The 12,626-nt window shown below is 45.6% G+C and overlaps 1 protein-coding gene across 1 annotated transcript in view; it reads right to left on the reverse strand.

The window, feature by feature from the left end:
* TRMT1 (tRNA methyltransferase 1) overlaps nt 1–12,626 on the reverse strand; it is a 298,762-nt gene that overhangs the window by 224,780 nt on the left and 61,356 nt on the right. The window contains exon 4 of the mRNA XM_069604303.1: nt 958–1,145. Within this exon, the coding sequence (XP_069460404.1) occupies nt 958–1,145 (188 nt within the window). The remainder of the gene's footprint in view (nt 1–957; nt 1,146–12,626) is intronic.

Raw genomic sequence — 12,626 nt, forward strand, 5'->3', positions numbered from 1 at the left:
GAAGGGAGAACAGGCAGTAGAGAAGAAATAAGATTGGAGCGTGGAGGACTATCGGAGAGACAGGACAGTAAGTAGTAGGGGGAGAGATGAAAGATGGTGGGTCAATTTGAAAGAGGAGGGTGCGCTGAAAGAAAGGAGAAGGGTGTAGAAGACAAGGTGAGTGCCCCAAGTGGAAGGCACTATCCAACCGGTCCCCGGACAGGTGTCAACTAGATAGAGAAGGCTTTTGCCTTTAGGCCATCACCTATAAACAGACAGGAGTCGTCCCCCAACCACTGGTACCAGTCCGGGGTTAAGGGAAGCCTGGAATAGGCTGCGACCGCCATCCCTAGGTTAGTGAGCAAGGGACAGCCACTAGACACATTACTAAATTAGAAATAAAAACCTTTTTTAGTTCATCCGGGAGTTTGTGTGTTCTTGAGATCATATGTGACATGGTACAAGTTCCCAGTAAAAACATTTTCTCTCGATTTCCTTCCTCTAAAGCCATGCGCATGTGACGGGCATACTACAGGCTACCTTTATTCACCCGCCGTTTAATACATTTCCTTGTGGGTTATACTCAGGAACTTCTCTCAAGTATTGATTGTGGATCCACCATATGCCATTGCCAGGTATAGCATTCCCCTGTCCCTCTCTAGGCTCGCCTCAGCGAGGACTAGCAACACAGAAATAAAATCAGTCCGTTTAGAGAGAGAGAAGTGGTGGCGGGTGGGGTATAAGCTGCACCCTGAAACTGAAAACATTCAATGCAATTACTCATGCTGCAGGCTCACAAACATTTTGTGAAAGCCTCCACTGACACGCTTCCTGGGCCGGATGACCGAGAACGCGGGTGGCAGTTTTGGGGACAACATAGCCCCAGGGTCAGAGAGTGACAGGAAAGAGAGAGAGGAGAGAAATAGAAAGACAGAAAAACAGAGAAAAAGGGAAATTTCGTGAATGTCCTGCTCCTACCTGGCATCTGCGTGGCTGGGGGTTACCAGGTCCTCCACACTGTTAAACAGTACGTTCCTTCTGATGAGGTCCACAGCCTTCGATGAGAAGTCATTGGCAACGATACTGTGAACGCCTGGTACTTCCTTGGCAAAGCGAATGGAGCGTAGGCCAGACGCAGCAAGGCCCTCGAAGATCCGCAGGCCCTCCTGCAGGGAGATTAAGGGAATAAATTAGGAGGGCAAGAGGAATACAAGGCCACTGACTCATTACAAATTCAGAAGGAGGAATATCACACATTTCTATTCGCTGCAACCTGCACACACCCTTTTGCTTTCATCAAGAACATATTTGTATTTTCCTTAGGCATTGTGTTACAGTTATAATCAGTTTTATGTTGTACCTAAACGAGTATATCCAGAAAGATAGCAGTGAGCAGTGAGGCAAGCACCCACATCTGACATGGGGGCTGCTACACTCTGCCAATTCGAATCTGGAAAGGCCTACTCAGTCCTTCATCCTTTTGACATACTTCGTACCATGAAATTGGGTAATAGCTATTACTACAGTGCTTAGAAGCATTAGCTTTGTTGTACCATCTTGAGACTGGGTATTCTATGCTTGGCAGAGACATGCACAGCAATGACTCAGAAATACATTCTGCATTTAAGAGGCAAGGTCTACAGGAACAGAACAGGTCTCCAAAGGGATTAGTCAGAAGCACAGAAGTGGGAGCACAATATCTACTGCTAGAACGGTTACCCAGGTAACAGGGCTTCGGTTTCAAAAATATTTATTATTTTGTATATTTCTCCTAGCTTGTAATTGTACTAATGACTTCAAGTACATGCTGTTTGCTAGGTTGTTGGAGGTGGAGGAGGTATGAAGCTGAAGTCAACCAGTCCTTTTAAGGAAAACCGTTAAATAAACCCCATTCTGTCGACTGGCTCCTGCAGCGAGAACTGTCTGGTCAGAATTTGGAGGGAGTGGAGGCAACGATGGCTGAAGGTGGCACCCACTGTGGAACTGACCGTTAAATTCAAGTGTGGAGCCCACTCCAGCAGCAGACCGACAAAACACAGTATATCGAAAGAAATGGCTAAGTGGGTTGTTGTGGCATTAACTAGGGGTGCTGTGGTAGAAGCGACATCTAGAGTAGATGTGAAGAATGACCAATGGGAGGTGATGGAGGTCCGTTAGGTTCCCGATATCCTGCCAACACAGCCTCCTCGCTATCTCACTAGCACTTAGGAAACATACCATACAGGTACACATTTTCCAGTTCCACAGGTCACCCATCCCCTCTCGCCAACCCTCCTTAACACACCATCACAACTCAATAAGGAGGAGGATCCTAAGGCTACTCTAGGTCACCAAACAATTCACAAACCCACACCCCCTCCCTCCAACACCCTGCCAACACCATCCACTCACCTCTCACTCAGGTACGCAGCTTGACTCCCGACCACAGCTCATGAATTCAGTGATCAAATGAGAAGCTCATCCGTGCTGCAAGGTCATGCACATGGCAGTGGTGCGCTTTACAAATCATATCCAATGCCACAACACACATTCAGCCTATCGGGGGCATAGGAAGTAAAGGTTGTGAGAGTGAAAGGTGGTCATCAACAGGACAGGATTAGACCTACTGGTGGAGTGAGTTTCAGAGGTAGGCAGTTAATGGGACAGAATTCTTCGGAAGGTGCAAATGGCACCATTTCTTTTCCAATTTGCATTTTATTAAACTTACTTTTCCACAGGAAGTTTGTGAACAGTCAAACTAAACACCATTATCTGTCCCAATAGAGTATCATCATAACACACATCCAAATACCGTTAGAAAGCTAACATTATCCCACAAAGAACGTGGATAAAGAACCAGGTTGCATCATCGGTCACCTCGTCCTGTATTATATCACTGTTAGGTACGAACTGATGCAGTCACACTGTGTGAGACAACACTTCTGCTTGGTATTAGGCAACCCACCTTTTGGTATAGGTCTGCACTACACAAGTTGTAGTGTGATTGAGCCGCCAGGCCTATCTCAAGAGGGGTAAATGGGAGCTGTAGAGCTGTACAAATGAAATCCGTAAATACAAGTAACCAAGTAACACTTATACTCAAGGTCTGTTATAAATAGATATTTATTTAATTAACATCAAGTTTTAAATAAGCATTCTTTAAAAGGGCAATTCTTGTGTATTAACCTTGTAAATACACTTTAAAATCACTTTGCAGAATCAGAATAAATTAGTGGATAATCTTTGGATATGCTTATTACACAAGTCCTACACCCTGAGGTGACTTCATTAAGAAGGAAAGTAATGGCGTTTATGTATCACACTAGATATACTTTGCAGATTCAGAGGTTGCTGGACCTACAAAGAGAAAAAAAGTAAAGTCAATTTCACTTTACTATTCTTGGGAACAGTAGTTCGCACAAGAAAGGGTATTTAACCCTTATGAGAAATTTAAAGGATTTCTCTGCGACACTGTATTGAAGGTGCTGTGCTTCACAATACAAAAAGTAGATGCCTAGCGGGTTTGTCAGACTCCAAAAACTAAGGAAACACAGAATGCAAATCAGGTAAAAACACATGAGTGAGAAAAAGGTCTCTCAGCCAAAGTTAAGTTTAAAAAGTCCTAAAGTACAGCAAAAGAGCTGGGGGTCTCCAAGGTTGAAGGGAATTAGCACAGAAAAGAGAATTCTCCCCAACCCTCACCAGACCCAGAGTGCATGGATCCATCATGGTACCCCGTTTTCCCTCCATACGGTAAGCCATCTCTGCCCTTTATCCCCACCTGAAACTGGTTTGACAAACAAATGAACTTGAAACCCTGTCCTTTGTAAAACCAAACCCAAACAGGAAGTAACCTCTGTCCCCCTTCTAATTGATCCCATTCTCTTTCCTTTTATTCCCTTTCCTCTTTCCTCCTCGTGTCTGGGAATGTCCGCTGTTCATTAGTATTCACCTGAATGCCCCTTTTGTTCTCCCATATGAAAGCAGGATGCATCGACATTCTTTCTTAAATGCGACAGGGGTATCTGGAGAGAGTCCACCTTTTGCCCTTCTTAAATTATCTACCCTTTTTCCTGGTTGCACAATTCGCACCTCTGCTACCGCCAACAATGAATTGCGAACAAGGCCATTTTCCATGCATTAGTATAAGCTCCAGTATTTCCCAAGGAAGAACCACCATTCTTCCACAAATTTGCTCATATTGTCATGGGTTATATAAGCGAGGTTTTCCATTATAAGCACATCCCGTAGCTTAAGTAGCCACTTGGATCTACACGACGAGCATGGGAGACTAACATATTTGAGCTAGAGAAGCTTCCTGCTCTGGGCAGGTCTTCTAACATTTCCGGGAATCTTGAGGACGTGTAATCTTTTGAGGGAACCCCAAATAACACTGTCACAGTTTTTTCCAATAGTTCGCCTGCAATATCCTTTATCCAGATCAGAGGTTTGCGGCAGTAGATCTGCATAAGTGGGCATTCCCACCACATGTGAAATAGTTACGTAGCATACCACGTTCTCTAGGGCACATTGGGGTGTATGACAGGCACATTTTCTGCATTTTGACCTGGCCATAGTGCCATCTTTGCACTTGAGGGCCACTGCGTTAATCGACAGGTTATCCCAGAAGGTTATGTTGAAGATCCTCTAGAGCCGTTCTGGGAGTTTGAGCCCCAAGCCAATTTTCATTTCCTTTTGAATATGGTGGTTTCTGTTGGTTCACTAGTTAATAGTGCCTTGTAAAGCAGAGAAATTATCCCTTTCCTCCTGTAGGCTGTATTCCAGACAGTTTTCAGCTTTGAGAACTCACGGTTTCCCTTGTCCTCCATTCCCTTTTTAAAATGGAACCTCAGGTATTGGAGCACACTGGGTCTTGCCCTGTCCCAGCATTTCCGCCACCTGCTCATATTCCTTTAGGTTTCTATTTGGGAACCGTTGACCAACTCTCTCTAAGCCTGCACTCGATAATTACTGGGAAGTTGCTCCCCATACTGTAGCCAAAACTATCGGTTTTCCCAACAGAATTCAGTGAAAAGTTTGTTGCTCACCCTCCCTTTCCATAAATCTCTCATCGTTCCCAAACTGGATGTGCGAAGATTTTGGTCAGCGTCTTTCTCCTGGGGGTCCACAGGAGATCTAACTTTTTGGTTTCACCACCCGGTCCTCCAAGTACATCCAGTATGTTCTGAAGCGATAAGTAATGGGAGCGATTATTACCGTTAACACCCAGTGACACCATCTGGCCCACATGCTTTGCTCCCACACCTAGTCTCCCTAGGAGCACGGCCCACTAACAATGTATCATGCGTTCAGCCTAATGCCCGCTCGTTAGCGATACATTCACTAGAAGGTCATGATCTTCTGTCTGATCATCTTCCTGATGTGGCTTGCATAACAAACTTGGTTAGCAAATCATTCCGGCCCTTTGGTGGCGCAGGCTCTTCCGGCTAATTACATTATTATCTGAGCAGATCGGGCACCTGCTCCCCTCGGGGGTGGGGTTGCGCTGATTTATACATTCAATGTACCTGCCGGCGTAATACACCTCGAGCACACACTAAATATTTAAGCCTTGCTGGTCCACCTCGTGTAAGGGCTTCTGTGTCTGTTTATGTTCGGTGTATAGGCCTCCTCTTTATGATTCTTTCCGCTATGCTTTTCTTGAACTGGCCGCAGAGCTCTAACTTAAATACACCGGTTTGGCGGTAGTGAGGGATTTTAATTTAAGGGTCAACAGGGATAATGACGCTACTGCTGCTCAGTTTATCTCCGCCAAGAGGGTCTCCAGCAAATTGTTACACGGACTACCCACCTTAGGGGAAGTACTTGTGACTTCTCATCTCATAATCTGGTGGCTATGAAGCTCGAACGGACTGACCATTTTATGATCAACTCAGATCTGAAAGGCTGTATTCCATCCTAAACCTAAGCCTTTGAAACGTAACTGGCGCTCGGTCAGCTCAGTTAGAAGGGACTGCAAACTGCGACCTTATCCTCTCTTGCCTTATTATTCTCCTCTAGAGTGGACTGTCTTGCACCCCTTAAATGGTGTAAACAGCGAGGCCGTCACTCGGAACCTTGGTATGATTAAGATTTAAAATGTTTGAGGCTAAAGCTGAGGCAGGTTGAGCAGAGGTGGAGGAAGTCGTACCATCTGTTCGACCGTATGCTACTTTGTTCAGCGACTCTGGTATGTCACATTGCAATTAACTTGGCAAAAAAATGTTTTATTCTGGTAGTTAAATCTGGCCTCAATCAACCTAGGGAACTGGGTGAGGTTATCTGTGTACTCTCCTCTTCCCCCAGCTGAGCAGGCAAGGATTGCATCATCCCAGGAGCTGTGTGACTCCTTAGCCACCTTTTCCACAAAAAAAGTTAAGTTGTATCCATTAGCAACCAAATCTCCCTGTCCAACCTAAAGATTGGCAAATAGGACTCTGCTCCTCTAGTATCTGCCCCAGCTGCCTCATGGTTACTTTCCCCCTCCTTTTCGACAGAGGACATACTGTCGGCTCCTGGAAAACTAAAAGCATCTTCCCCGCTTGACCCCATCCCCCTGGCCATCTGTAAAAATGCCTTCCATTGTCCTGTGAGTTGCTCAGGCAGTCAATCAGTCTTGCTGCACAGGTGTCATTCCCTCTGATCTCAAGCACGCCCATGTTGACCCCCACCCCTCCTGTAGAAACCCTCACTGGATCCTTCAGTCTTGACTAATTTCCGTCCGATCTCCTTACTTTGTTTTTTCATAAAAACGGTTAGTCCTTAATTTGTCCAATTCTCTGTCTATTTCTTGAATCCTCCCATTTCTTTGACCCTTTTCAATCTGGCTTTCGCCCTGGCCATGCCACAGACAGCGCGCTGGTATCTGTTGTAGATGACCTAACACGTCCCACTGATCAGGGTGGAGTGGGGGCACTAATATTATTAGACCGGTTAGCTTCCTTTGATACCATTGACCACTCCATCCTGCTTGATCGCCTAGCCGGGGCTGGATTTGCCAGGCATGTATTGCTTGGATTTAAATATTTCCTGTTGGATCGTGCTCGATCTCCGTCACTCCCCACTTTTCGCTCCTCTTCCCACCCCGTGTCTTGTTGTATTCCTCAAGGCTTTGCCTTGTCCACCACCCTATTCAACATATGGTCCAGCGTCTCAGCTGAAAGGGTGCCTTGAGGCTGTTAGATGAGCGACAACTGGTTAAAGTTCAATGGGGACAAGACGGAGGTCCTGGTGGTGCCCCTCCCGCCCCCCCCCCCTCTGCTTCCTCCGTGGTTTAGGTTCCTTCCCATCACCTGTGTCGTCAGCGAGAGACCTAGGTGTGAAACTTTCATACTCCCTCTCGGCAATCTGGGCATCACAAGGGTCTTGCGCAAGGCTGTTCCCTTTATCCCATCGTGTAGACTGTTCAGTGCGGAGTACTATTGATAACTGCAATTCCTTATACTTGGCCCAGCCTCTTTATCTGGAAGGCCGCCTTCAGCTCCTACGAAAAGCAGCAGCCAGATCAGTAACTCTCTTCTCCATGCACATTTCCCTCATCTTGAGACAACTGCACTGGCTCCCTGTTAACCAAAGAATCCAATTTGAATCTGTGTGCATAGTGTATTGGGCCTTCTATGGCACTGGAGCGCAATACCTTCAGCTCAAATTCTGCCCCCATGTGCTGAGCCGCCCCCTGCAATCTCAACAATCTCTTATGCCTTGGGTGCAGCTCACCAGGTGGGCGGCCGTGCTTTTTCCGTGGCCGCAGCTAAACTGTTGAACTCGCTTTCACAGCCGCCAAGCGCTACTGGAGGACCACTTTTCGTTCGGTCGCCTTTTGAAGACTTTGCTGTTTAAATAACTCCCCATTTGCTTACTACCTGCAGGTTGCTCTGGCCCCATTATGCCTTCGGGAGTACGCTGCACTCAAATACTAAAATTAGAAAGTTCGGCCATGGGTAAGCCTCGTTTTCTCCTTATCCCAGAATAACCAATGAAGTCCCCTACTCTACTAAAGCACAGAGGTGCGGGGGACAGTGTGGGGTACAAGGACAATGGGGATGGTAAAGGAGGAAGCAAATACTGTGTTCTCCCACCGCCATTGACACGGATGCGAGGCTCTCTGTGCGGCAGGGAACACAAACCCCTTGCAGTGGGTCATTATGCGTCGTAACCTTAAGGGTGCAGAAGGAGGAGACGGACACACAGGTGGCATGGTGATTGATATAGGACTTGTATTAGTCAACAAAATAAAGAGAAAAACCTAACGTAGAATCTGTACAAATGAAATTGTGATACAAATGATCCAAAGAAACACTGAAACACTATGTATGTAAAAATAAAGGATTTATCTAAATAAAGGTAGTCCCAGATAAATCTAGGGGTAAATAAGCACTAACACATTATATGAAATCACAATATAAAAACACAATATACTTGAAGGTACACAGACCAAAGTACAGACCTTATTTGGAATACATAACACTAATTCTAGGGAAGTCAAAACCTTTTCATACACATTCAGTATAGGTCACACCTATTCTTGGGGAGTAAAAACCAATGGTTACTTTCACAATTATATTCAGTAATGCAAGAGCAGCATACCCTACCAGTTGTGCTGTGACTCTGTACAAATCACATAATCAAATCAACTGGACAATACACTTTTTGTGAATAGTGGAACACTTATTCCAGGTACAGTAAAACCCTTTAACTACTTTTGTGATACGAGGTGAGTAAAACCTAAGGATGTAATATTCAATTACAGGTGCTTTTAAAATCAGTGAACCACAGAGAGATAAGCAGTAACTCTTGTAACTTATTTTTGGGAAGGCACACAGCCAACTCAAGGTAAGTAAACCCCATATACTTTTTTATATCTCACAAGCATTCTAGGTTAGATCTTTCCCAGCTGTAAAGATAAGTGATGTATCACTTATCAGGGACAGTTAGAGCCACAGACTATAGGTTACATAGCACAGGGAAAGTAAAACCCCAAGTTATTCTAGGTAGGCAACAACCTAAGGCAGACTTATTCTGGACAGGCTAGCAGCAAGTCAGGGGAAGCAAGACCCAGTTGGGGGACACTCATACAATTACCCTGCAGGAATAATCTGGTGAAAACACTTTACTTTGGGAAGAGGCACAACCTAATCACAGGAGAGTAACATACCTTCACATCTACGTTCTATTGCAAAACAGTTTCTAAGGAAAAAAAGACGTTAACCATGCTTTTAAGAATAGTGCTTCACACATCCAAGGTAAGTAAGAACTTTTGTAATTGTTCTTAAAATTACAGTTACCAACCAACACTTATTTTCTCTTCTAGGCAAAAGGCCCAATCCCTTCAAAGTCTTTCCCTTATTCTTGGAGCATGAGTGTTCTCAGTGTCAGAAGGGGGGTCACTAGGATCTAGTGTCCAACAGGCATTGTCAGAGTAGGTTCTTTAGTAGCAAAAGTCAGTTTCGTTAGGAAAACCGGGTAAACAGACGAGTACTTTAGAGTGTGAAAAGGGTCCAGGGGCTTCATAGAAGACACCCTAGCAGGATTCTAGCAGTGGTAGTGGGTGCACTGGATGAGAGGCCTCCCCATCACAGAAAACACCCCACAGCTACACAGAAATCCTAAGAGACTTAGGGTAAGTACATACCCAAGCCAAAACAGTATCTCAGCATTGAAGATTTTGCAGCAGGAGGACTTCAGAATCTGCAGCCAAATACCCGGTCAGTGGATTCCTTGTCGTGGTGACTGAAAACAAGACCTCAGAAGGAACTTTGCAGCAGGGATCGATGATGAAGGCTCTAGGCTAGGTTTTCCTCATGGCTGAATGCGGTTCTGCGGATTTGGCGCCTTTTCAAGGAGCACAGAAGACAGAAAATCGCAGTCGAATTCTCATTGTTACAAAAGGTCCAGCACTCTGTTGAGGGGACTTTTCAGACTATCCGTGTCTCTGGAGATCCACCAGGATGCCCACGAAGTTTCAGCCAGATTCGGAATTCGGAAGACCGTGTAACGCACAGTGGCTTGAGGCCCCGGGGTATTGCAGCAACGCATGGTCGCAGCAATGCGTGGGATGGCTCAAAATGCAGGTCTCGAGTCTAGTGGGTCTGGGTCGTGGACATTGTTTTTGGAGTACCCAGGTCGATTGGAAGGAAGGGCTACAGCAGTCTCCAGTTACACAGCAGGCTCTCCGGTCGCTGGAAATCATTTCAGCCACTTTTCCTTCATCATCGTCTTTGCTTTCGGTTCCAGTGGTCAACTACTCTTCAGCTTCCATGTTAGCAGTATTTATCAGGAACTACAGCCCAACCTCTGCATTCTCTCCCTGCATTTTACAAGGGGTGTTCTGGTTGTCCAATCAGGACAGCCAGCCCCCTACTGGGATTTGTCCCCATTCAGACAAGGTGGAAGACAAAGGACTGAAGTTTCGGACTACTCCCTCGCTTCCTGCCCTCACAGACTGAAGCCTGGGCGGGGAGTCCAGAGGGACTCCCGCAGAAGGTAAAAATCACACAAAACCTGCCCTGGATGTCAGGGGAAGGAACAAGAAGAAACACTAAACTGGCGAAAAAAGAAGATGAGGGCCATTTTGTTAAAGGAGCACCCTTAGGGGCCTTTACTGCAGCTCTGCACACAGCCCCCCGGTAAAGGTGCACCAAATTAATACAAGGTATCACTGCCACCAGCCATTGAAGGTAAGCTTGTCCCTGTAACAGAATTGATACAGTTTTAATGTGAACGGTGATACATTGCATCTCCCCAGGACTCCACATAAGGTGGGGTCTGCTGGCTTCACAGAATAAAATGTAAAAGGGAGCCAAAGATCCTTTCTACGCTTGGGAACTGTAGTTCTCTAAAGATTAGCAAAAGAAAGTTAAAAGGGGGGCCCCTAGGGCAACCCAGCAACAACAAGCACTTATTGCCAATAAGTTGTTAAAGAGGATAACTTTAGAAAGACACTATGGGGAGTCAAATAACATGGACACCCATAAAAAAAGTAAAAGATTCTGCGAGTATGGAAAAGGGTTCCCACTCACAGAGCTTAACCACCCTTTATAATAAAGACATGTTAATTGCTAAACAAGGCTCTTGCAATCAAGGAATCTCCCAAGCGAACTGAAGTATAAAAGAACTGTTCACTATCCTTAAAGAATTGGAAACTCCCATCCCAATTCCAGACACCTGCGTGAAGGCTAAAATTTGGTGCACCAGCATCCAAAAAGCCCTCTCCAATAAAGTAGCTGCCCTCCAAACCTCAAAGAGTCCAGGGTTTTCCCATTACTCAAAAAGCAAACACTGGACCCCTCTATACCCGCTAATTACAGACCCATTACCACAGTCCCCTTCCTACTTAAAATTCTAGACAAGGTAGCATACCTACAAATACAACAATACCTAGAACAAAATCACCTCCTTTGAGTCCACCAATCCAGTTTCAGACCCCAACACGGGACTGAGACAGCACTAATCTACCTCAATGCACAAATTGACACACTCCGAGACAATGGCAAAGCGGCTCTACTATTACTCCTCGACCTATCAGCGGCGTTTGATTTAGTAGACCACAAAATCTTCTGTAACCACTTGGACTCGGCCCGCTCATTTCTCGCAAGAAGCGATAGGTTGGATACAATCATTCCTAAACAACAGGACCATGCACGTCTTCTCAACCTCAGCGTCCGCCAACCACATACACATAACTTGCAGAGTGCCCCAAGGATCATGTGTCTCCCCCACCCTGTACAATATATTCACGAAGCCCCTTTTTGATGATCTCGAGGGCATTGGTATCACCTACACTAACTATGACGATGATACCCAGATCCTCATACCGTTGACGAGAGACAACAAGGATTTGGCCTTGGTAAACGGAGTGTATGTCATCATGCATCAGGCATGGATGGCCTCTCCTGGTCTATGCCTGAATGATGACAAGACGGAACTCATAATCCTGGGCACCACCTCGAACAACAACAAACTTGGTCACAACTACACAAACTTTATCATAGACGGCAACAGCATAAAAGTAGCCAAAGAAGTCAAAACTTTAGGCTTCTACCTAGACGCCACCCTTGCATTCAACAGACAGGTCAACTCCATGGCCTCCTCCACCCCCTACACATGCAAATTAATCAGAGTAGCCAAGCCCTTCCTCTCCACCAACAGCTGCACCACCTTGGCAAGAGTATTAATTTTGACAAAACTGGATTATTGCAACACCCTTTATCTAGGGAGCAACAAAATATCACCAACAAAATCCAGATTCTACAAAATAATACTCTTAGAGCAGCACTGAGCATCCCTAAAAAAGCTCATATCTCCGACATAAGGAGATCTAACAACTGGCTCACCACAAAAGACAAAATCTCACTTAAAGTAGCTTCACTCACACACAAACGTCTTAACGCTGCCCCACAATACCTCATAGACAGATTCCAGAGACAATCCTCCAACTGCCCTAATAGAACTGGCAACCCTAACCTACCGACGGTGCCTAGATTCAATTGTGTCAAAACCAGAGGAAGCAGTTTCCCAGTAAAAGCTGCCCAACACTGGAACTCCCTTGCCCCAGCGCCGAGAGTAGATCAGCCATACCCACACTTTAGGCACAATCTCATTCACTATATCAAGGAAATGACTGATAACATCTTAATAGCCTGTTACCTACGCCACCTTTCCTGCTCTCT

The sequence above is a fragment of the Ambystoma mexicanum genome, chromosome 3q, assembly GCF_040938575.1.
Source record: "Ambystoma mexicanum isolate Mex_15411 chromosome 3q, UKY_AmexF1_1, whole genome shotgun sequence".
NCBI lineage: Eukaryota > Metazoa > Chordata > Amphibia > Caudata > Ambystomatidae > Ambystoma > Ambystoma mexicanum.